Source organism: Saimiri boliviensis, chromosome 7 (assembly GCF_048565385.1).
Source record: "Saimiri boliviensis isolate mSaiBol1 chromosome 7, mSaiBol1.pri, whole genome shotgun sequence".
In the NCBI taxonomy this organism is placed as follows: Eukaryota; Metazoa; Chordata; class Mammalia; order Primates; family Cebidae; genus Saimiri; species Saimiri boliviensis.
Genome location: NC_133455.1, coordinates 118,965,728 through 118,990,856, shown reverse-complemented (window position 1 = coordinate 118,990,856; position 25,129 = coordinate 118,965,728). Strand labels below are relative to the sequence as shown.

General features: G+C 39.9%; 1 protein-coding gene across 3 annotated transcripts; it reads right to left on the bottom strand.

Moving 5' to 3' along the window:
• Positions 1 to 605: 605 nt before the first annotated feature.
• Positions 606 to 24,681, bottom strand: YBX3 (Y-box binding protein 3). 3 transcript variants are annotated; one of them, XM_010345144.3, is made up of 10 exons: positions 24,156 to 24,681; positions 20,494 to 20,557; positions 19,503 to 19,536; positions 16,959 to 17,048; positions 14,165 to 14,287; positions 11,059 to 11,265; positions 5,633 to 5,721; positions 3,570 to 3,744; positions 2,879 to 2,979; positions 606 to 1,168 (listed from the first exon to the last, which is right to left on the bottom strand). In XM_010345144.3, exons 1-9 carry the CDS (start codon positions 24,415 to 24,417, stop codon positions 2,914 to 2,916), a joined length of 1,110 nt encoding a protein of 369 aa, XP_010343446.3. In that variant the 5' UTR covers positions 24,418 to 24,681; the 3' UTR covers positions 606 to 1,168; positions 2,879 to 2,913. The 3 variants fall into 3 exon arrangements, with proteins under 3 accessions (XP_010343446.3, XP_039317573.2, XP_039317574.2); XM_039461639.2 differs by having other exon boundaries at positions 5,624 to 5,721; positions 24,156 to 24,679; XM_039461640.2 differs by lacking the exon at positions 11,059 to 11,265 and having other exon boundaries at positions 5,624 to 5,721; positions 24,156 to 24,676.
• Positions 24,682 to 25,129: the final 448 nt, after the last annotated feature.

Below are 25,129 nucleotides of genomic sequence, written 5' to 3'. Positions count from 1 at the left end.
GGCATTTTGTTGGTTTGTTCCCTCCTAGCCACTAGAATAATGTTTAGCACAAACCTACGCTCAATATGCACCTAAGGACAAAATAATTTGGATGCAGCAGATCTGAAAAGTAACTGTATAGCACTGACAGATGCTATAGTGTTTCTCAACTTAGGGACACCATGGCTGGGATAGGGTAGAAATGTGTTGTTGTAAAGAGCTCCCATCTCTCTCCTCTGAAAGACACACATATGTATACCTACAACACAGCAGTTAGTGTTAAAAACCTCAGGTTTGAAGTTTAAGGATATCAGAACTATTAACTCCTTCATTAACCTAAAGGTCATCAAGTCACCTCGCTGAATGAAGATTACTCAAAAAGAGACAGTATCAAATAATTCGTGTCTACTGTTGAACTTAGACATGAACTTGTCAATTTCCAGCTGTACATTTCAACAGGAATCCAATTTTTTATGACCTCAAGCTTATATGCCTAAATTTATGAAATAATACTAATACGCCTTTACAGTTGGCTTTGAATTTACTATTAATCAGGTCAAGCAAATGAAGTGGGGGAGAAAGACAAACACACGCTAAGGTCGGCAAAAACATATTCCTGTTAAACATTTTGTCCTTTGAAGGGTAAAAATTTTATTTTTGAGGAATTTCTTACTGCACGTTTTCAAAGAGAGTCACATAAGAAAGCAAAAATATTATCCTTCTCTCATCCTAGAAATAAATAAGGAGGACATAAAATTTCTTTTTAAATCATGACACTTGGAGGTTTAGCACCAGCATCCAAAATGAACAAAAACGAAAAAAAAGCATTTACTATGTATTTCAGATTTCTTTGGTTGGGGTTCTCCCCATGTGGTATTAATATTTCTTGTTTCAATTTATATTACCAAAACAGTAAAAACCAGGGAAAAAAATATAAACCTAGTGGTTGCTGAAACTGGGGAGGTTGCTCTCTTGTCTTCTGTGCAGGAATTCCCAGGTTCTCAGCTTGCTGGAAAAATCTGTTGACATTTTCTTTTTGCAGTTGTTTCTTAAAGAATAACAGTAAACATTGCAATGTCCAAATCTTGGTTAGTCTTCCACTTTATTGCTTAGATGTTTCTTTGGTGTTGGTAAGGTTGTGGCCTGCTTTTTCCTTTATTTCTGATTCGTCATTAATTCTTTAGGTCACCTGGAAAAAATTAAAATCAAACTTAGAAAGAGTGACAAAGTAACCAAGAGTTAAAGAATAAAAAGACAAAAATTACCAGCTTTTCATATAATTAGAAAATTCTCTAAATAATCACATCTTATAAAGATCTATAAGATATCTGTTAATTAAATGGAAACACTTACTTTTTAATAAAGTATTTTTATAAACCAGAAAAGTCAGTACATAACAGCAAAAATTTATAAAATTGTATAAAAGAAAATTACCATTACTAATGAACAATACTCAAAATCATTTTAGTGGCTGCACCCTATCTCTTAATATGGATATATCACAGTTAATCAGCTACTTCCCAAATGTCACACTGTAAATTGTAGAAATATTTTTTCCCAATATTTAAACTATTTCCTTAGAAAAAATACCTGGAAGTACTGTTACTCCATAAAAAGTTATGGCCATTCTTATATGATTAATACGTTACTCTAAATCAGTTGATTTCAAGTCTGAATAGGGAACTTATTTCTGTGACAAACTGTCCATGCTACCCAAGATGAAACAGAGTATTGCCCTCACAGCAAATAAAAGGCTCACTAAAATCCTAAATCATTGGATATAAAAGCAGATGACATCAAGACACAAGAACTTATAAGAATCCCAAAACTTCATTTATGAACTTTTAACAATTTTTGAAAAATAGCATTGATACTGAATTTATAACCTGTCTATTAACTAAAAGCTCATAGAAAGAGCAAAACTAAGAAGTATCAAGAGAATTAAAGTCTCAGTTTAAAAGGTTATACATTAAAAAAAAAAAAAACCCAGAATTTATAGTTGAGTTGATTTTTCTAGCTATATTTCTATCTATATAAATAAAATTTCCAAGATATTTAAAAGACAGAAAAAAGTAGAAAATGACAAAGACAATAACAAGCTATCCTTTTTCAAGAGGCTATTCTTTACCTTACCCTACTGTAAACACCTCCTAACCGTTATTTCACTTAATAATCTTTGCAATAACCCTAGTAAGTATAATTAGTATCCTCATTTTTACCAGCAGCAGACAGGACTGAGACACCACTGGGCATGGTGGCTCACACCTGTAACCCCAGGACTTTGGGAGGCCAAGGCAAGCAGTGATCAAAGTGACCAAAACATCTGCTAGTGACCAAATCACTTTTTCCACAGGTCAGAAGTTCGAGATCAGTAGGATAGAACAGGATAAACTGCTCTAGATCAACGAGCAAATGAGAGGTGCAGGAGAGCCTGCGGCGGACAGAAAACCTTGGCTCTTACACACTATGCTGCACTGCTGCAAAACAGATTATCGAAGAAAAAGGAAAAGAAAAACCCCTTTAGTTTATTCTACTCTTTCTGATTACTAAAAGGTTCTGAAATGGTTTCTGATTACTAAAAGCAGGCCTTTGTCAGGGACTTTTTGCATCTGTTTTCCTAAGTGGTACTAGTGGTTAAAAACTGCCTTTGTAGAAAAAAGAAGTTGAGTTATCATCACCTCTGTCTGAATGTTTATACCCTCACCAAAGCTTATCAAAATGAGGTCAATCCCAGAAATATCGAACCACCAAATCACTTTTTCCACAGAATCCCAGTAGAGACAAGGGGTTGCCAAAGATGAATTGCACAAGTAGCTTAGACTAATTTGTACTCTTGTTGAGAAACCGGTGATACTAAAAAGGAAATACCAACTCAAGACTGGGCTGCCCCAGCTCTTACCCTGCCGATGGTGAAGGTGCCTGGGGAGCCTGGTGTTACTCAGCACTGCTCTGCTCGGTGGCTGGAGCAGGGTTCTCAGTTGGTGCCTCACCTGCCTTGGCCTAAAACGCAAAACAAAGCCATAAATCAGAAATAAGTCAGGTAACAGTGGAAAGTTCAAGACTAAAAGTTCTTAAAAGTCTGAATTTTCCGGCCTGTGAAGAAAAATCACCATGCAAAAATTTAACGATTCTTTTGTATGAGTCACAAATTAGTCCCACATTCAGTCCCTGGCATCTTTGCCAAAACAAAATGAAACCAAAACCCCACACAAAACAGAACAAATTAGTACCACAGAAGAACAGCTTACAAACAGCAAGTAAATACCACTACTCTCCATAAAGTCTGTGTTAAGTGCTTTCAGCTCATGCTTACAGAGAGCTTCCTCTCTATAAATGCCTCTGTTATTTGAATAGCCCTAAAGCTCTAAATTCCCATTAGTATGGGTCATTCGTTTGGAGAATTTTAACTGGAATCAAATATTTGGTTTGTGTTATGTGCAAGGCATACCCTATATATATGGAGACTGAGCAAAATGTTTTTATATTTGTTAAGTGTCGGGTTATCACGTGATAAAACCACTCTTAGAAAGCTAAAGTTTGACATGATTCAAAATGATCTGGCAACATCTGCCCTGACTGGCTGGATTTACCTCTTTGCCATCTTGTGAAGGAGCGTTAGGAGGACGTGGGCGACGCCGGTAATTGTAGGGACGCCGGTATCCACGGCGAACAGACGGCTGGTTTGGACCACTGGAGGCTTGCTGATTCTCTTTATCTTCAGCCTCTCCAACTGCTGGGGCAGGTCGTGGGCGAGGAGGCCCCCTGCTGTAGGGAACACAGAACAAGTGTGAACAGGCCAGGGCTTCTCCAGAAAATAATATTTTATTTAATTTTAAAAATTAAAAAGTCAAGTGATGAGGGCTAGGCATGGTGACTCACACCTGTAATCCCAGGACTTTGAGAGGCCAAGGCAGGCAAATCACTTGAGGTCAAGAGCTCGAGACCAGCCTGGCCAACATGGTAACACCCCGTCTCTATTAAAAATACAAAAATTAGCCAGGCATGGTGGCACATGCCTGTAATGCAGCTATGTGGGAGGCTGAGGCATGAGAATCGCTCGCATCCGAGGCAGAGGCTGCAGCAAGCCAAGACTGCAGCACTGCACTCTAGCCTGGGCGACAGACTGAGACTCCATCCAAAAAAGAAAAAAAAAAAGTTCCGATCAAGTGATCAGTACTTATTGCTAGACTATACACAGGCCAATGCAGCAAATGGAACAGAGGTTTCATGAAAAAAAATATTATTTTTCCATCATTTTCTCCTTTCATTTGAATACGTATTTGTAGGGAACACATATACACCCAACACATACTCTGTTCCTATCAGGTCCTTTGATAAGCACTAATAGGAAAATTAGAAAAGAAAAGTGGTCTGGTGTCTGCCTTCCGTGAACAAAATTTAATAGAGACCAGGGAATTAAACATGAGAAGAAACATTATTATTATGTGCCAGAGCTTGTGCAAGTTGGTTTTCAAATTAAATATTTAATTTCAATGGCAATTCAGTGGAAGAGATTTATAATGAGAAAACCAAGAGGTTTAGATGATAAAGTATATGGTTGAGCTATATAAAAGTGCTGCTTTTATAGGTCAAAAAAGGTCACATATGACTTTTCAAGATCACTTAGCCAGGGACCGACAAAGCTGAGCTTCACACATGCTACAGTATCCTTTCTGTTCCTGTGAGACATTTCTATGCAGTCTCTTTTCTTTTGAAAGGCCTTAGTACTGACTCATTAGTGATTATGTCTAAAACTGGAGGGAACCTTGTGAAGAAAAAGGATACAGACTTGGCAGAATCCTTTCCCAATATAATATACTTTTTCTCCTTTCAGTAAACCCCTATTGACAAATTTCAAGGTAGCATAAACACCATTCAGGAAGGAAGCTGTAGTTTTTCCACTTACCACAAAGGTTAAGATAAAAGAATGGGCAGGCTTATAGTATAAAAAGCTTCAAAAGGATCTTAGGGAGGGAGTCTAGCCTCATTCAGTCTTCAAAAGGAATAAAGCACAAATACAATAACCTAGCATTCACTAATAGTAACCTCAATGGTGGTATAATATCTCATGCATATTGGGGCCTTACTTTATCAAGCACCACAGTAATTATCTTAGCTGCATTAGTACCTTTAATCCTCAACTACAGAGTTTCTCTCTTATTTTTGAGACAGGGCCTCACTCTATTACACAGGCTGGAATGCAGTCCAAGAACATACATCTAATGAATTGTAGAGTAGGAAGTTAAATTCAGGCAATGTGATCATACCCTGGACTCTACTGGACTGCCTCAGTGACTAAAATATTCAGTATCCCAAATCCCCTCTGACGCTCAATTCTTCCTTTGCAGCATTACCACAGAACTGCCCCCCAATAGTTTATCTGACTTATATTCACAAAAATTGAACTATTAATTTACATCATATTATAGTTCCAGAATACAAAATGATGCTTTGGTGCAGAGATAACTAAAAAATACAGTATTAAGTAGGGGGGAAATGTCATACCAGCACTTGAAAACTCTGGCACGTAGTCAAAGCAGCCACATCTTCAAATTATATAATAAACCCACAAAACACCGTCCTCCTTCTACCACTGCGCACAAAAAAGTTCTTGAACTGGCCATTAGCAGAAAATGCAACATACCTACGGTACCTTGGGCGGTAAGTTGGATTTCGATGAACCGGTCCCTGAAGTTGTGCTCCCTCTGGGACGCCATCCTTCATCTCTCCAATCTCACCAGCCTGGAGAGGCAACGAGAGCCGACAGTGAGTGTCACGGCACAGGGGATAAGATACAGAGCATACAGCCTGTGTTCAGAACTTTTTTTAGAAGTAAAAAATAGTAACACAAACTATTTATGAGTAAATCACTGTGAATGACTGAGAAGGAAGACACAGCTCATCTGACTAGAATAATCATTTGCTTAGTCCCAGAGCACCTAACTGTATTTTAGCCTATCAATTTAAGATTTTGAAATCGGATACGTTTCATTCAACTCTTTAAATAAAATGCTTTTTTATTTTTCTTTACAACAAACTTACTTTAAGCCAGTGGAATAAAATTAACTTATTGTACAACTTCTGGGGGAAAGAAAGAACTAAAAACAACCACCAAAAAAACTCACCAACAGTGTCTGCAATTCTTTCCCATACTGCCGTATCTCAACGTTCTTTCCTTTTCTCAAGACATCCCTTCCTCCTCCTAAGAGCCAAATACCATCCTTCATATTTCATTAAGAAAAGAGACACAATCGGAAGACAATTTCCACATTCTCACTACCAAATCTACCAACCTTCCTGTGTTTACATGAGAACCTACTTCTTTCCCATTACCCTGGATAAGTGGTCCAGCTGATATCTGAAACCAACAGCCTCTCTATTCTCATCAACCAGATACAGCATGTTAACGCTATCCCTTCACTATATAGTTTTACCTTTTCTATCATTTCCATCCAAGCATATACAGCCAGTGAAATAGCAGCCATCCTTTTCCATTTTTAAAAAATTTGAAATAAGCACAAACTTACAGAAAAGTTACATGTAATTCTCAGATCCCATTCAAGCTTCACCATTTGTACCAATCATGCCCGTAACAGCAAAAGCATCATTTAGAATTACGCACTGAAGTCAGTCATATTTTTTGTTTGAAACAATTATTTAATTTTAGTTTATTTGGAACAAAGTCTTGCTCTGTCGCCAGGATGGAGTGCTGTGGAGTGCTCCTGGCTCACTGCAACCTCCGCCTCCCCAGTTCAAGTGACTCTCCTGCCACCATGCCTGGCTAACTTTTCATATTTTTAGTGGAGACGGGGTTTCATTTTTAGTGCAGACGGAGTTGGCCACGATGGTCTTGATCTCTTGACCTCGTGATCTGCCCGCCTCAGCCTCCCAAAGTGCTGGGATTACAGGGATGAGCCACTGCGTTCATTTTCGTGACCTTAATACTTTTTTAAAAGATTACAAATCAGTTAACCGTTATTTTGTAAAATATCCCTCAACTTGGGTTATCTGGGGTTCACAAATGACTAGATTTTGTTTTTGTATACCTGGAGTAAGTCACAAAAGTGACACTACATTCTCCTCACTGTATCCTGTCAGGTGGCATATAGTTTCAACTTGTGCCATTACTGACAATGTTCACTTTGGTAAGTAGTTAAGTTGGTATTTGCCACCAGGGTCCTCCACTGTAAGTTCACTCTTTCCTTCTTTGTAAGTAATGAGTACTTTGCGAGGAAGTACTTACAAAGTGTGTAAATATGCTATTCCTTATCAAATTTTTCAGCATAGGTTTATTTATATTTGTATGGACTCATGGTTTTCTATTTTATTCAATGAGTTCTAATCTGTTACTATCATTACTGGCCAGTGGGAAGCCCTTCAAGCTGCCTCATATCCTTTTGACGTGTTTCCAACATTCTTTGAGTACTTCTTCACTTTCTGGCACAATAAGCTGTTCCAGGTTCATATTGTACTTTCTCTGTCTCAGCTCTGAAATCATCCATTTCTCCAAAGGGAATTCTTTTTGTTGGAGAATGTTATTTAAAAACAAAAAATTGGCGACAAGTATGTTCACTGCTGTTACTAAGGTATCACTGCTTCCAGGACCTTTCAGTAGACAGAACTATGGAACACACAAACACATAATACGTTGCATATGTGTGGCCATGTATGTGTATATATGTATGTCTGTGTATGGCAAACACACACGCCTACCTTGATCTGCCCCATCAAATGGCTTTGGAAGTTGGTGAAATAAGGGGTAAGGGAGAGACTGGGGGAACTCAACATTGTAAAAAGAAAATCAAATCAAGCAAAAATCTTGCTCTGATCCCATATCTTCTTTTAGCTACTACCGCGTTTCTTTACAGACATTCATTCTAAAGAAAAAATAAACAGCATGACCACCACTACAGAAACCTCAATGGGGGATATGTCTCCTCTTCCCACCCTTTGCTGTTTCTTAAGTCCATTCTAATTAAACTTTTGTCTTCACCAAACCACTGATTTCCAAGTTACCAAATCTAATAATCAGCTCTCAGCTTAATCTCTTCTACTTATTAGCAAGCATTTAACATGTTTCCTTCTTGAAATACATTCTCCTTGGCTGCTCCTTCTCATTGTCCTCTGCTAGACAATCCTTATCTTCCTAAGCTACAATTATTGCTGTGTCCCAGAACGTGATCCTAGGATCCCATTTCCACCTACATTCATTTTATAGTTAATCTCATCCTGCCCCTATGGCTTTAAATACCCTATTTTAGAACCCCAAATCATTATTTACAGTCCCATTTCTCCCCTTCAGATTCCCATTCATGCCTTTACTGGGGCCTGAAGGATAATTTCTTGCTTCATTTATGTCTCTTCTCAAATATAACTTAATGAACCCCCCAAAAAGTGGTCAACCATTGTACTAAGACTGTACCTTCCATGCTCCAGCCACTTTCCACCTCTTCACTCTGCTTTATTTTTTCTACCTGCTTAACACCTCCACTTGTAGGTGAATATAAGAAAAAGACCTCCAAAGAATTTTCACCTTTCCCTCCAAACCCAATCTTTCTTCATCAAAACCACAGTTATTATTTACTCCTCAAACAGTATAGTGCCATACCTCATACTCCTCATTCAACCCCTCATGAAATGCCAACAACTCCATATGTTTAAAACGTTTTCCAAATCTAACCATTTAATCAGACCTTCCACTGCCAGTTTCTAATACAACCCACGTTCATCTCTCTTTTGAAAAGATTATAGCAGCTGTTCTTCCTACTTTTACTCTTGCCTCCTGTGGTCTAGTCCCAATAGAACAGTCCAGTAATCTCTTAAATGTGTCTTTTTTGTTGAGATCCCTTTACTGGCGTCTCATCACATTTATAGCAGGTCGTCTTTACACTGGTCGACCAGCATGCCTGATCTCCCCAGGGATCTCCTCTTCATCTCACCTCATACCCTCCCCACCTTCAATCCTATCATCCCCAACACATAAGCCTCTCTTTAGTTTCCTATATAAGCTCGTCACTTTTTCCTCAGAAACTGTGAGTTTCTGACAGAAACAGCAATTAACATGTATAAAGAATGACAGTTTGCTAGAATAACAAATGACATGAACAAAATGAATTAAAATTAAGCTCTACCACTCACTTCTTGGCCATGCAAAATAAAAGTTGCTGATTTTTAAAAATACTAAAATCCCTCATTTGTGACAACAACCGAAAATATGGAAATCACTGCTCCCCTCAGGCTATAGAGAGAACTAAGTAAGAACCGATTCTAAACATCTGTCACTTGGTAGATGTCACAATGTTGCTCCTTTCCCTCCATCATATAATTATTTTCTCAAAGACAACAAGTACATAGTAGTTCAGTGAATTGACTCTACTTACGTTTTAAATACATAGAACTATTTTCCTTAATAATAGAAGTCATTCATGCTTCTATTATACATGCTTCTATAATACATCATGCTATCTTATGTCCTTAGTGCATAAGGCAAGTATCACTGGCCTATATAATACTATTTTTTTTTTCTATTAGTGTTGTAATAGTAGAAAATGTTGGCAAAGACTTTTCTATTTGATCTCAATAATTTTTACCATCCTAGAGATCCATTTATACATATTTTAAGACATCACACTGACAACCTTGAAGTAGCTTAGTTATATGGATGAGAACCTTAGGAATTTTCTTTTGATGCTTTTACTGGCTTAATCTGACTACTTAGTCAGGGAACACCCAAACACAGTATATGTTAGACAGATTATTTTTTAAAATGCTGCTTAAAGGATCAAGACAACTTTTACTTTTGACATGGACTAGATAGGAAAGTCAGCCATTCGGTCAACAACTAAATGAAGCTAACTGATGGGAATACAGATACATGTTCCAAAGTAGCTTTCAACTAGCTTCTGCACAGGGCACTAAGGAATGACTTTGCTCTGAAACTTCCATTCCTGAGGTGAAATACATTTTATTTCAAAAGACATGGAAAAGAATCATCATGTTTTCAGCAAACGTGCTATTTGTTGTTATATGCCAAACACCAAGGAGGAGGATTTCAGGATGGCACCATTAAGGCACTAAAAATAAGTGCGTATTACAATCTCACTGACTTTTCCTGTCCTTGTTTCCTAGAAGCCCAGAGTGCTGCCCTAAAGCAACCTACTATGTCTCAGGTACCCAATCTCTCCATATATGTAAGGCTACTTGTTATTTTTAGCACATTTGTCAGGGGCAGCTGTTGAAGAGTGGAAGGAAAAAAACAAGCAAGAACACAGTCATGCATGACGGGACAGGAGAAGGGGAGCAGAGAACAGACTGAACATAATGTTCAGTCAAAACATCTAGCTAGGGGACAAAAAGAAACCCCAGGGACACTAAGGAGACAAAATGTGTGGCCAGTGATAACAAAATGATGACCTATCCCTAGTTTGCCAAGTTCCCCAGGAACTATAAAGTTGATGTAAGGTTTATTAATCACAAAACAAACTCACAACAGCTGTATTAATGTTCTGCAGTTCAAAAAGGGAATCAGTAATCACCTCCGTTCTGGTAGGCTGCCTTTAAAAATCAGCACCATCTCATTTAAATCCAATACTTAGTAAACGTTATTTATAAGCTGCAGGCATCTTTTGCTAAATCCTTCACATTTAATCATCACAACCCAATGGTGCAGGCATTTAGTGCCCACATTTAGTGGATGAACTTAATCTAAAACTTGCTTTAATCAAAACCTCACAAGTAAGTAGCAGAAACAGGATTCAAATGTAGCCAGACTTCAAAGTCAAAGCTCTTACACATGCCACCCGTCTTGTTACCTTAATTTTTTTATTCTTCTGTCAATTACAAACTTTAGCCACCAGGGTTCCCTAGTATAGGCATGGATCACGTGGTTTTGCTTTTAGAAATGTTACCGGAATGGCTGCTTTGAAAAAGCAGACTGAAGGCCTTGCCTCAGCTTTTGTAGCATCAGGAAGCCATAAGCAAGGTTTCTGGCAGCCGGTGTTGGAGGAGGAGGAGGAAGAGGAGGCAGAGAAGGATGGAAGGGTGAGGATTGCTGAAGAGAAGTCTCAGTTGCAATTTTACCTGTATTCTGTTGGGATGGGGTAAGACCCGTGAGCGACGGTCAAAGGTCTGTCCCACGTGGTAAGGCGGGAACCGCCGCTGCCGGTACTGAGGGCGATACTGGGGGCGGCGCAGCTGATTCCGGGGCCCCGAGAACTGCCTATCAGTGGCAGGGGGGTCAAATCCTTCACTGCCGCCGCTCCCTTCCTCCTCCTCCTCCCCAGCGTACTAGCGAAGCAAAGAAACAGAGATTCAGAAGAAGTTTTAGCAAGGAAAGAACCAAAGAACACCGTTTAGGATGAGTTATCACCAAAAGAAAATCTCCCCAAAGCAATAATCCCTTCCATTATACAGACAAAATGCATTTAACCCAGGTTATCATGGGATTGCCTGGGATAAAGTACATTAAGATTAGAGCGGATCTGTGCAGATAAAATACCAAGAAGCAGAAAAGCAAGAGCAATCAATCTACAACCAATTTAATAGTAATCTAATTAGAACTAGTATCAGCTAACCAACCACCCAAAGAGTATCTGCAAGGTTTATAATGTTTAGCTCCATGAAATGCGTGTCTCCCAACATTTGCCATCCACTGAGGCAATGTCAGGGAAGAGCCAAAAAGGAATACATTTTATGATGTTACCAACATATTTGACCTAAGTGGTATACTTCCTATAACAGTCGGTAAAGTGTGGATGGGATCTCTGAAAACTTCCAGGGGGGTTCAGCGAGGTCAAACTACTGCCATAACATTACTAAGATGCTATTTGCCTTTCCCAGGCATTCTCTCAGAAGTATATGGTGGGGCCTCCCAAAGGCTACAATGACATGTGGTCTCTCAGCAGACTGAATGCAGAAACAGATGTGAGAATCCAGCTATCTTCTATTAAACCGTACATCAGAGATCTGCAAAAGTATAAAGCAATACCACTCTTTTTAAGTTTATTTTACTTTCTAATATTAATATAAGCACACATTAACAAAAACTCTAGGATTCTCAGTAACATGTTAAGCATATAAACAGATCCCAAAACCAAAAAGTTTGAGAACCACTGACCTATGGCATGACTCCCTTTGTATGCTTAGAAGTAAAATTTTAATTGTACTTTGATGGTAATAAGCCCTAATGGAAATTATTGATTCATTTTCTATTTTTCCTGTATTTAAATTCCATCATATACTACCTAAAGGGGATATGCAAATGTCTTTAATGGAAAGTAACTAGTTTTTAAAAATGAATAAATAAAAAAGGCAAAATAATGACCCATTACTTTTTTTTACCAGAGTGTATTTAAGCTTTGGACCCTTCCAGAACAAGCCCAAATATACAACCAAACTCCCCCTCCAAAAAAGCCTCAACTAGTCTTAACTTTAAAAAAAAATCAAGCCATTCTACTCTTCATAAAACCTCTATCCTAGATGGGATTCACAATTATGTAAACACTTATTTGCACAGAAAAGACTTACCAAAATATTAAGTGTGAGACAACAGAAACTGTTTTTCTTTTTAAGCTTATCTTCCTCTTTTGAGTTTTACACAATCAAATCTTTAAGAGTTTTACAAAGCATAATAACGGCACCAGCCTGCTGAATATACTCTTTGGTGAGATACTCCAACAAGTTGTTGGGACTCAGTTATTACAGCAAAAAAGCTTCATTTATGTATACCTTAAGAGTTTTAACAACTTTGTTTCTAAATATCTTTTATATGCATGACTTTAGAACTTTCAGTTTTTGGAGGGGATAAGTCTTAAAAATTTTTCACTGAATGTTTTTCTACCTCTTTTACTTATGAATTAACCTCGGAGTCAAAATTACAGTTAGAGCTCTGTGACTCTGACGAACTTGAAAGAGAACATGATGTAGGAAATGCTACAGCAGCTCATTCCTAGCTACCCCACCTCATAGCTTATTAAAAGTCAAACAAGATAAACAAAAACAAGGAAACAAGAGAGAAGTCCTAAGGAACCTGACAGAATTAATTTGGGCAGTGTGTGCAAGGATGACAGATAAAGAGGAAAAGCATTTAAGTAAACGGAAAGCTGTAAATCTATCTACCTTATAAAGGTAAGTTATTTTCAATCTGCAGATATTTAATTCTGATGAGTTTTTCTTTGGATGAGATTGGTAGCCACAACCCTGTGCTGACAAGCATTGCATTTGGAATTTTCTTCAACGTACCAATCCCTGGTTCTAATTCTAGAAATACCAAAAACTGATTCAAATCTAGTAAGTTCTTCATGACCACAAATATACTGGATCCATTTTGGGCGCCTTGAAAATACTCCTATAAACTGAGCCTCCCAAGAAAGCTCTAGTCAGATTTGCTTACAAACTCTTCCCCCTGCATTGAGACCAACATAAAGAACTAAAAATCCATAGCATCACTTATTGCTTCTTTACTTTGAAATAATGGGAAAATGCAATGCTAAATAAAACAGCCTCTTAAACAAGGCAAATTAGTTAATAGTTCTGTGGCCAGCACTTCTGTTACCTATTCACAAGTTACTTCCCATTCTTTCACCAAGCAAATGCTGATTTTCTTAGCGGTCAACAGTGACAGCATCAAGGAATGAACAAAGTTAAGTCTGATGGAAATTGCATTCCCCTTTGCCAGTGAAATGTTATCTGACTAGGTTCTGGCTAGAAAAAAGCGCCAAATGCAGAGAAACCTTGCTAAAACCTCAGCACCGTCTCCCTTAAGTGTTCTTGTTACAAGATAATTAAATGTCTGTTACTTCTAGACAAATATATCCTTAACTAATACAACTTTTGAAAGGCAAGTTTTTAATGAGACCAGTAGCTATGGATAAAATCTGAGCACTAAAATTTCCCCTTAAGAGTACAGTGTATACTGCTCCAGTGATGGGTGCACCAAAATTTCAGAAATCACCACTAAAGAACTTATTCATTTAACTAATCACCACTGGTTTCCCAAAAACCTATGGAAATAAAAAAAAAAAAATTTTTTTTTAAGTAAGATAGAAATTTCCTCTAAAGAAAAAACAAAAATCACTTAAATCATGTCTCCAGGACAAGACAAGGCATTTATCTGCTCCAAGTACATACACTTAATTCCTGGCGTGAAGAATTTCTCAATCACTGACAAGTAACAGAGACAACGTACATTCCGGGGAGGGCCACGGCGCCTTCCATAGTAGCCACGTCTGTAACGGCGCCGATCAGCAGCGTAACGACTCCCTTCCACAGGAACTCCATCTGGGCCAGTCACATTGGCTGCTTCTGCACCCTGAGAAGAAAAAAAGATGGCCTTAAAACTAAAAGGAACATAAACTTACTCAAAAACCAGCCTTGGACGGCTAGAGTATAAGACTGACAGAGCATACTAAGAATTCCCACTGTGATCTTAAAAACAGATCTAGGTTTTCAACAAAGTGAGCAAGGCATTTCACATCTTGATTTAAATGTGCATCGCCTGTTTGTTCACACAACTTGAGCTCTGCTTTCTTGTCTAGTCATGCCAATCTCAAAAGCAACATGTAACCTCTTCAAAGAACATAAATTAGCAAATATACAACTGTCAAAGTAGAGGTAATGCTAAGACCAGGAAGAATATTCCTTAAGAGGAAAGAACTGAGATACTGTTATTTTCCCAGAATGTGTTGAAACCTATGTTACTACTCTAGGAGGAACCAAGAGGAGAATCCCTATTCATGGGCTCACATGGTTCTCTGTCCAGCACAAAGGTACTGAGTGAAACTTCTCCCATTTTGGCAGCAACAAGAAGAAAGGGTCTTTTCTTTAGACTTTCCTATTATCCTTGAAACAGATTTGGAATTCTTACTCTCATATGGACAAATGGATAAAATAATGCTTCAAAAATATAAAAAAAATTTAGACAAAGATTTCAGAGAGTATATTTCACACCCTACATCCCATTTGTAAAACCTTGAGTTCTGAAAACATACAGAAGAAAAATCAACCCAAAACAAGTTTTAAACAACTGGATGGGATATCAAAGATCATCATAGACCGGCATATGCTGGTGAGTGATTTGAAAATCTCGGAGAATTACAAGATACCTTGAGGATCACACTAGTAAAGATAATCACTTAAATTTCTGTATCAAATAAAATAAAGTGTTTTTCTTTTAAAACAGAATGTTTGAGAGCCACTATCAACTGTGGAATGGTGTATGTGTATGTGGGAAGAGCACATCCAGGGAGTTAACCAGTCATTCATTCAGTTAGTTTATAACTGAGCTGCCATGGTAGGTGTGTGCTATATGCAGTTTTAGCGTGCTTTTAACCTTAGTCAATATTGTTTTACTAATATCTATAACAGACTATTGACTAAACACAAAACTTATAAAGGATATTACTAATATGGAATATATAACAATATTAAAAACTTCTGTACATAGTCTTCAGGATAATCCCTCAATTTCTTGGAGTCAAGTTACCTGAACAAAGCTGTTTTATGGTCTATCAGGGTATCTGCAGCTTCCCAAAATCCAAGCCAAGCAGAAAACAAAATGATTATATTCAATTTCAATCTCCTTTTATTAAGATTAAAATATTCTTTACTATGTATTATTTGTATGCAGAAGTGCTTACAAGTCAGCCTGAAAACTTTACTTTGACAAATTAAAAATCTTTTGCCCCAAAGCATTTTTCTTTTCTTTTTTTTCTTTTGAGACAGAATCTTGCTCTGTTGCTCAGGCCGGAATGCAGTGTGTCTCGGCTCACCGCAAACTCTGCCTCTGAGGTTCAAGCGCTTCTCCTGCCTCAGCCTCCTGAGTAGCCAGGATTACAAATCTGTGCCACCACACTCAGAGATTTTTGTATTTTTAGCAGAGATGGGTTTCACCATGTTGGCAAAGCTGGTCTCAAACTCCTGACCTCAGGTGAACTGCCCGCCTTGGCCTCCCAAAGTGCTGGGATTACAGACATGAGCCACCACGCCTGGCCAAAAAGCAGTTTTAATATATTGTTAATACATAAGATAGTTAAAGTTCAATCTCCACTTCAAAACATATACGTTTGGCACAAAAATAAAAGTTATTGGCCAGGTGCGGTGGCTCAACCTTGTAATCCCAGCATTTTGGGAGGCTGAGGCGGGTGGATCACGAGGTCGAGAGATCGAGACCATCCTGGTCAACATGGTGAAACCCCGTCTCTACTATAAATACAAAAAATTAGCTGGGCATGGTGGCGCGTGCCTGTAATCCCAGCTACTCAGGAGGCTGAGGCAGGAGAATTGCCTGAACCCAGGAGGTGGAGGTTGCGGTGAGCCGAGATCGCGCCATTGCACTCCAGCCTGGGTAACAAGAGCGAAACTCCATCTCAAAAAAAAAATAAAAAAATAAAAAAATAAATAAATAAAAGTTATTTTTTAATTGAGAAACCAGCTTTTCTTTCCATAATCAGAGTTGTTCATTTATTAAATAGGAAATTAAAGTATCTTTATTGCAGAATGTTTATAATGACAATGTCAAAAACATTTCTGCTGGCCAGGCGCGGTGGCTCATGCATGTAATCCCAGTACTTTGGGAGGCCGAGGTGGGGGAGGGAATCACATAAGGTCAGGAGCTTGGCGAACATGATAAAACCCTGTCTCTGTTAAAAGTACAAAAATTAGCTGGGCATGGTGGTGGGTGCCAGTAATCCCAGCTACTTGGGAGGCCCAGACAGAGGAATCACTTGAACCTGGACGGCAGAAGTTGCAGTGAGCCAAGACTGCACCAGTGCACTCTAGCCTGGGCAACAGAGGGACACTCCATCTCAAAAAAAAAAAAAAAAAAAAAAAACAACAACTGCTTAAAATTCACTTCCTGCTATTGTACAAAAATTCCAAAGTCAAACTCATGTCAATTCATAAGGGGCTGAGAGACAATTCAATTTATTGTGCAACAAAACTATGTGCCAGGACTTTGATACCCAACCACAATTTCATCTCACCTTCTCTCCTTCAACCACATCAAACTCTACAGTTTCTCCATCTCCTACACTGCGCAGATATTTCCGTGGGTTATTCTTCTTGATGGCCGTCTGTCAAGAGAACAGAAAACTTTATTCAAACTGTATTTCAATATTGACGATAGATCTCATTGCTTTCAAGTACACTAGAGTGAATTTGAAGAAACTGTTGACCAACTATTATTTTTCCAACATTCTCTCGCTAATCTGGATCTCCAAAAAACAAAAGAAAAACCACTATAAAACTATATTGCACATTATTTTTTGATTTGTGCTGTTCATCTTGATGGTGGATTAAACAGAACATGTTTTTTCTATAATTGCAGTGTGTGCAGTGACTACACGGTACTGTTACAGCCTGATCACCTGATCATATCAGATGTATTAGTTACCTCAAACCGTTAGGTTTCTAAGATCCTCTGAATCTCAGAAGATGAAGTGGTAGCTCCATCAGCAAGGGCGAAAAATGCTTCTGTGTGATCTTACATATACACACAAACACATATTTTAGGTACAGAGTTTCCTGTAGACAACAGAAGCTACTAACTTCAATAGGGATTTTTAAAAATGCAAGTCAAGCTAGGGTTGAGGGGAAAAGGAGGCAGTGATAAAGAACAAAAAAATTTAAAATGCCAAGGGGATAAATATTTCCAACAGAGTAAACAAAATTACCTCAAAAATCAGAACATATTGGTAATATTCTGGCTTTCTCCCCTCCCCTCCCATTTTGTGGATGAGTTAACGAAAGACTAACAGTTAAAGTGATTTATCTAAAGTCACAAACCTAACATCCCCAGCGATGATGGGAGGAGAGGGAATTCATATCCCTGTACTCTACCTATATGATATTTATTCAACATTTCCCCATCACACAATTCATGTCAATGAATCCTATGTTCCCTGACAATACATTAAAAGGTTAGTGAAGATGCTATTCTTTATTAAACATCTACACGTAAATATCTGCTTATGAATAGGTGCTGCTCTCTCTTTTTCAATTAATGAAGGCAGAGAATAATTCCTGCAACGCATTTCCATTTCTTTGGCTGGTATCTCTAAACAGTTAAAGGGGCTTGAGTTTCTATGGAACTAGGTCAACCTCATTTTATAAAGCGATTAAGTATGTGTAATCCAGCCCATCCCCTAACTCTGAGTAGGAGGGAAAAGAAATAGCCAATAGAGCAGAGACCTCACCCATAGAGGAAAAAAGGCAGTTCAGGACCGGATATACACGCACACAGCATGAACATCCAGCCATTCCAAAAACAGCCCCTCCCTGCCGGCTCGCTCCCTTTTTCCTGTTAAACTGGCAAGCCTCAACACATTGAAGTGACTCACCACACAACCTCACGGGGGCTGGAATCGGGTCAGATACTCACAGGCTAATAAAGCCAGCCACTAGTACAGCAACTTCTGAGGACCTTTACCTAGCAAGTCTTCGGAATTCTTACCCCAAAAGGTCTATAAACCTCAAACCTCCAAGTATTCTAAACAACACTGTTATGACCCTGAAAGTCACAGTATCTGAGCAAAATAAATCTACTCAAATTATCTAGGTACAACTGAGATATATACAGTCAAGTAGAAATACAAACAATAGAAACCACAACTAGGGAGTCTCTTTTTAGATACCACCATCTCCAACTCCCACCCCAATACACACACACGCCTAAACAGAAGAAAACAAAAACACAGAAAACCAGATGCATTCCGGATTTCTGCACTGCCACTGAATGGGCAGGCATTAGTACCTGCTGCTCTATCTCCCTTATTGTTATACTCTAGGAACACATACTTCAGACAATTCCCTGAAAACTAAATAAACAAAAAGAACACTAAGGTTAGTATTCTGTCTCTTAACCTATTTTATAAAGGAAGCCTAGGACATATTAATAACAGAATAAATAACATCCTAGGCTAATAAAGCAAAGAAAGACTGAGGTACCTGTAGCAGAGAAGCTCCGTATCTCACCCACTTCCTCTAATTCCTGCAAATCTAAGGGAATTTGCATCTTTTGACCTGGATATGTCCCACCATGCCTCATTTAACAAGAGTGAGGGCTACTGTGGGAACTGGAAGTTTTCTCATCTTACTATCTGCTTCTGTGTGCTATTTACTTTAATTGAGAGCTGCTCTGACAGAGGAGGTTTAACCAATACCTACCCAGGCAGAAGCCAGATGGGCTCTAGGCAAACACTAAGGAGAAACCCCATCAGAACAGGATGTTCATGGAAACAAACTTTTTTTGGGCTAATGACTCAAAGGCTTTAAAATTTAAAAAGTGGTCTAACCAACTATTACTTTATACAACTGCAAAAAATAAAACTATCTGAAAACAGTTAACATGATGGGGCAGAAGAACTTACTTGCCAATCTTAAAATGTGAAATTCTGCTCTTGTTGCAAAATAAGTCACAGGAAGAGTTTAGACTAAAATAATAATCCACAGGACTTACTAGGAAAGGCTGACAGAAAATGACACACCCCGCCTCACATTGCAAATGTAGTATTTTTAATCCCTCTTACCTGATGTACAAATACATCTTCTTTGGTATCATTTCTGTTGAAAGACAAAAAAGCTTACAATTAAAGGTAGCAGGTATGTGGAAAAACTTAAAAGAACTTATGTGTTATGAATTTAAATCCCAAGTCCTCAAAACACAACATACATTTTCACTTATTTTCTACACTCAATTTGGACACCTAAAATCAATCCTTGTTAAACACTGCTGACTCCACAAGCTATCTACCTTCCTCCTCCGCATTGCCACAGTACTTAGATCCAAGCTCACAGACTCAACATACAGAAACAAACCCCTTCCTCTGTCGCTTTCTGAATCACATGGCGTGTAATCAGAGCCCTAGATTTTCCTCCCAGCAAAAGCAAAGTAAGACAGTTAAAAGGACAGGGCACAGCTGTGAACTAGGCTCTCCTTACACTGAAACTTAAAACAGTCCCCTACCCTCTCCCCACCAAAGGAGACAAGAAATTGGAGGAATTTTTTTTAAGACAGGGTGGGAAAGCAAAGAAAATGCCGATATCACGTAAAAACCTCATCATACTCTCAACAGCCTGTAGTTATGTTCTCATTCCTGTATGGTTAAAAGTTATCACAGTTTACAGCTTCTACATAGGACTGGACCAGAACTGGGTTAAACATCCAGCTCAACTACTCACTAGTTGAGTGACCTTAGGAAAGCTGCTTAACCAGTCTAAGATTCCATTTCTCCATCTGTGAAATTATGGATATGGTCTCATTTATCCTAAGGCCCTTCCCATTTCTGATTTTATCTCCCTCCTTTTCTTCTTCAACGACCAGATTTTATGAAATAAGTTATTTATGAGTGTCCTGGAAATGTATTTTAATATTTAACAACCAGCAGCTTAGAAATGAGAATATTTAAAGTGCTTAGAACCCTAAAAAATTTATATAAGCCATTAATGAAGTATTTTATAATTGCTGGTGCCACAACATAAGTATAAATTTAAAACATGCAGATACACGCACACACATACCGATTTATAAATCCATATCCATTTCTGACGTTGAACCATTTGACAGTGCCAAGGACTTTGGTGGCTAAAATAGGATTAAGCAGGTAAATTAGTATCTGACCTACAAAGAGATAAAGCTCATATCACTAAGATCTTGATAACATTATACAAAGCCTAAACATACCTGAAGAAACCATTAAAAGCTTAATTCCAAAATATATGAGAAAAAGAAAATGGAGCAAGCCAAGATCTCATAAGGAAATACTTTTCAGAAGACAAAACCTTTCTTCCTTATTCAACTTTTCAGGAAAGTCATAAGATAAGAAGTGATTCTAAGTCTATACAAATCTGTAATCATTAAAATTGAGAAACACGGAAGAAAAAAATGTTCAAGATGAACGTTCCAAGTTTTAACCTAGACGCATTTTATAAGTTCAAAAGAGGGGTCACAATAAAAGAGTATAGACAGGTGAAAGACCTTAACACATCACTTTCATACTTGGAAATATTAGGCAAACTTTAATGAGATGATGGCTTCCTTGTTAATAGGCAATCTACAAAGACATAAAGCAACCTGTCCAGTTGCCCAATGGGAGCCCATTAGAGGAGGAAAGAATAATAATAGAACTGTTGCTGTCTCGATCCAGTTCTGTACTTACCACTCTGAGACATGATCTAACAGGTCTTTTCAAACCACATGATGAATTGGGCTTCTTTGTTTATCTTGCTCTCTATAGTTGTGCGAATAAAACTTAAGCATTTTCCATAAAATCCCCCTCTTTACCGTGATCACTGTCTCTACTTCATGAACAGGACCACTTCTCTACAATGCCAGATTTTAGCAGAATTAAGAGAAGGAATCTAAACAAAATAAAACCTCATGTAACTTGTATTTTGTAAGATTATATTTATCTCAACTATTTTAAATATTATCTTTGGAATCAATTGTGAATGAAAAATTCAGTACTTCTAGGAAATGCCCGTTTAAATTCAGGAAGTGCAAAAAGCAATTATTGAGACGCAATGAAATGGGAAACCTGACAACAGATTACCTTTAAAAAAAAGAAAGTAAAGAAAAAAGGCTCAGTAGAGAATGAAATTAACATTAATCCATGCTGTCTCTCCATAAAATGCAAAGTTTATAATTTCCAAGGATAAACAATAAGGTTTCACTTGTAAATTCAAAACTAAAATAGTAATTAGGATTTGCTCTGTTGTAGGGAGGGTTAGTTCTTAATTTTGCTAGACTGGGGAAATATTTTAGCTGTCTTTGTGGGGGGAAAGAAAAAAAAAAAAAACAACATATCTTTATGTCTCCAAAGCTATGCAGCCTACACTGACTAGGCATTCTCCAGCTTTAATTCCAAAGATCTCTCATCTCTCCAAAGGAGAGATCAAACCCAGGCAATCTTTAGTTTCAGACCATTCTAATTGGAGCAGCAAGGCAAAGGAAGTAAAAACAGTTGATGTTTTAGCAGAAGAGGTCCGTTTTTGATACATTATATGCATTTAAGTCAGGCATTATTCCAAATAATATGCTTTTTGTGCCTCTTTTCATTTGCCCAAAAAATTAACTACTTGGGAAAATATAAAGACTGGAACTGTTTTTAATGTCTAACACTGCTGAAGGTATAATCTTGATTAAAAAGGCAATACTAATAATAAAGGAAAAAGATGATACAGATCTAACCTCAATCCAGGGTGAAGGTTATTTTTACTCTCCAAGGCAGTTTTTAAAAATTTCATAATTCCACAAATACTTCCAAGAACTTCATACTATCAAATTCATTCCCACTTCTTGCTTTAAACCATAAACCCACTTCACATACACTAAAGGGAAAGGTGGGGACAGAGGAAGATCATAGATTTCTCTATTTATTAGAAGGAAAATTTTCTTTCACTCATGAAAACTATTTTTCCTGGCCTATGTGCCTATAAACTGAAGTTAAGGCCTATTTGCAAATATTAGAACATAACCATTTTAGTCAGCACTGTGCGTAGCACATTTTAGGCATCCATGTGTTTGCTTGGCAAAGGAAAGAAGGTGACACTAGACACAAAGTGTTTAGGTGTCATGTAGAAAGGGCTGCGTCCTTCATTTGTAAAGAGATCACAGTTAAGAGTGGAAAGATAAAAGTCATCAGACTCATCACCAGGGACCTGCAGAGGCAGTTGGTTGAGGAAATTAACCTTAATTTATCTGTTTCCTTCATCTTCAAAGATAATATCTGCTTTCCCCATCTCAGAAGAGTACAGGATTAAGTAAAAAAAAAAAAACGCAAAAGCTCCTTTATACAAAACTAAGGCATCATTAGGAATGTTATCTTAACACTGCTTTGGAGAACACAAAGTTGTCTCTTTCAGACATCTGGCAGAAAGTGTTCCAAGAAATATTTGCTAGAAACAACTTCACAACATACTACAGACTTGATTTAAGCAACTTTTAGTCCAGCAAAACAAGGTCTCTTTTGTTTCTTAACCTACACTGGTTACAGTTAGTATGTTGTTTGGCAGGAACTTAGTAAAAGCCCTGGAAAAAGAAAAAAAAAAAAAAAGTTCTCTCGAGGTGGGAAATGTTGAAAGGTGTTACACTTTTCTCACATTGTTCCCTCAACTTTCTTCCCAAAGGGGAAGTAGGGCTCAGAGAGATCAGACAAACATGCCCCACCCCAAATAGTGAAATGTCTCCGAAGCACCCTACACCATCTGTTTAAAAGAGTGAAAGATGTGGGCACACACCCTTTAGGGAGCTTATTCACCACCCGCCTGCTGTGCAAGCCTGTTTAAGAACTCACACAGGGCGTTACTTAAGAAGAGAACCCTTAAGTTATGTGACTAAACCAACAACCACCACAGAAACCCTTTGCATCCACTGCCCCCCAAATCTGAACATTTCATCTTCCTGTTTCCCTTCCTAGGTTACAAGTGCCAAGGTAACAATGTTTTGAACTAACGTCATACCCCTACTTCCGACGAAGTTTTTTCAGCTGCTACACCACGTGCGTTCCCACAGTCCGGGAAGAGGGAAGCATGTAGCCATTGGTGGACACTGAATGGCTGTTTGCAGCATGGGCACAGAGAGGGGGAGGAGGACGTGGGATTAAGACCCATGTTTCCCGGAGACGATTGCAACACCTCTTTGCTGGCTTGTTGCCGACAGGAGCATGGCGTCTTTCCCTAGCCCATGTGGGAAGGGCGTCAGAGACAGACACCTGACCCTTCCTGGCAAGAAGCCTTTCCATCTTTCCCTCCCCGTCTCCTTCTAGCGCCTTCTTCTTCCCCAACGGAAATGCTCGCCTTTCCCAGATCCCAAACAAGGACCCCAAAGTGCCAGGCCCACGTGTCGGTCCCTCCCCTACATCCACATCCATCCCGACCCAAGGTCCCCCTCCCAGACCGCCTGTCTTTTCCTCTCCAAACGCAGGCATTTTCCACCACGGGAATCCGCGACAGTGCCCATCTGGGTGACACAAGTTAAGACCCAAACTTTCTGGCCCAGGACCAGAAGGGAGGCGCACAGGGCGGTGAGGAGCGCAGGGCGCTGCGCGCTCACCTGGGAGCGCCGGCAAGGGAGGCGGCCAGCGGCGGCCGGCGCTGGGGACCCGGAGACCCCAGGGAACCCCGTGCAGCGCTAGCTGCCCACACGTGCTACCGCGGCCCCTGCCCTCGCCGGCCTGACTCACCGAGAACTTTTTTCTCCGCGTCTTCGCTGCCGGCGGCGGTGGCTAAAGAGGCGGCGGCCGCGGTGCCCGGGGCTGCGGGGGCCGCGTCCCCACCGGGGTTTCCTGCGACGAGGGCGGCCGGCGCCGTGGCCGCGGCCTGGGGCGCACCGCTGCCCGCCGGGCTCTTGGGCGCGGGGTCCTGGGGAGCCGCGGCGGCCGCCTCCGCCGGAGCCTGCGGGAGGGTGGTGGTGGTGGTGGTGGTGGCCTCGCCCGCCTCGCTCATGCCTCCTCCTCCGCTCTCCTCCGGCGCCTCGGTGGCGGTTGGTCGGCGGTTAGCGCGGCTGGTGGTCGCGGCGGCCGGGGCTCGCTCTCGGGGAGGCCGGGGCGGATCTCGCGGCGCAGGCGGCGGCGGCCGAGGTGGGGTCTCGCGGCGGAGGCGGCTCGAGCTTCGGGCTGCGCGCTCGCTCTTGGGCTCCTCGCTCGATCTTACTGCCCCAAAAATGGCCCCGCACAAGTTTTTCTAGGCGGCGCACGGGCCCGGGAGGGAAGGGCGGGCGAGGGGGGAGGGTGGGGAAACTTGGCTCGGCCGTCGGGCCCTCGGCTCTCATTAGCATTTAAAGGCGCCCGGCGCCCTTTCCGCGGCTCCAATCCGCCCGGACGCGAGCGCGCAGGGCCGCGTTGCAGAGCCGAGGAAAGCCAGGGTGAGCGGGGCGCCCGGGTTGTGGTCTGGAGCGTTCCGAGGAGCCCGCGCGGCTGACCCTTTGTTGGAGCGGGGTGCGGGGTGTCTCCTCCCTCACCGCGTCTTGACACCCGAAGATGACCTTTAAAGAGAGGTAAAATAGGGCATCCTAACTACTCCGCGCCTCACCCTCTCAGACACTTGTTTTTAAATCCTTTGCATCCAGTCATTCAACGTGTATCAAGCACCAGCAGCTATTCCTAGCACAGCAGTTAAGAACTGGAATAATAAAATCATCTTAAGACTATTTGGCAAC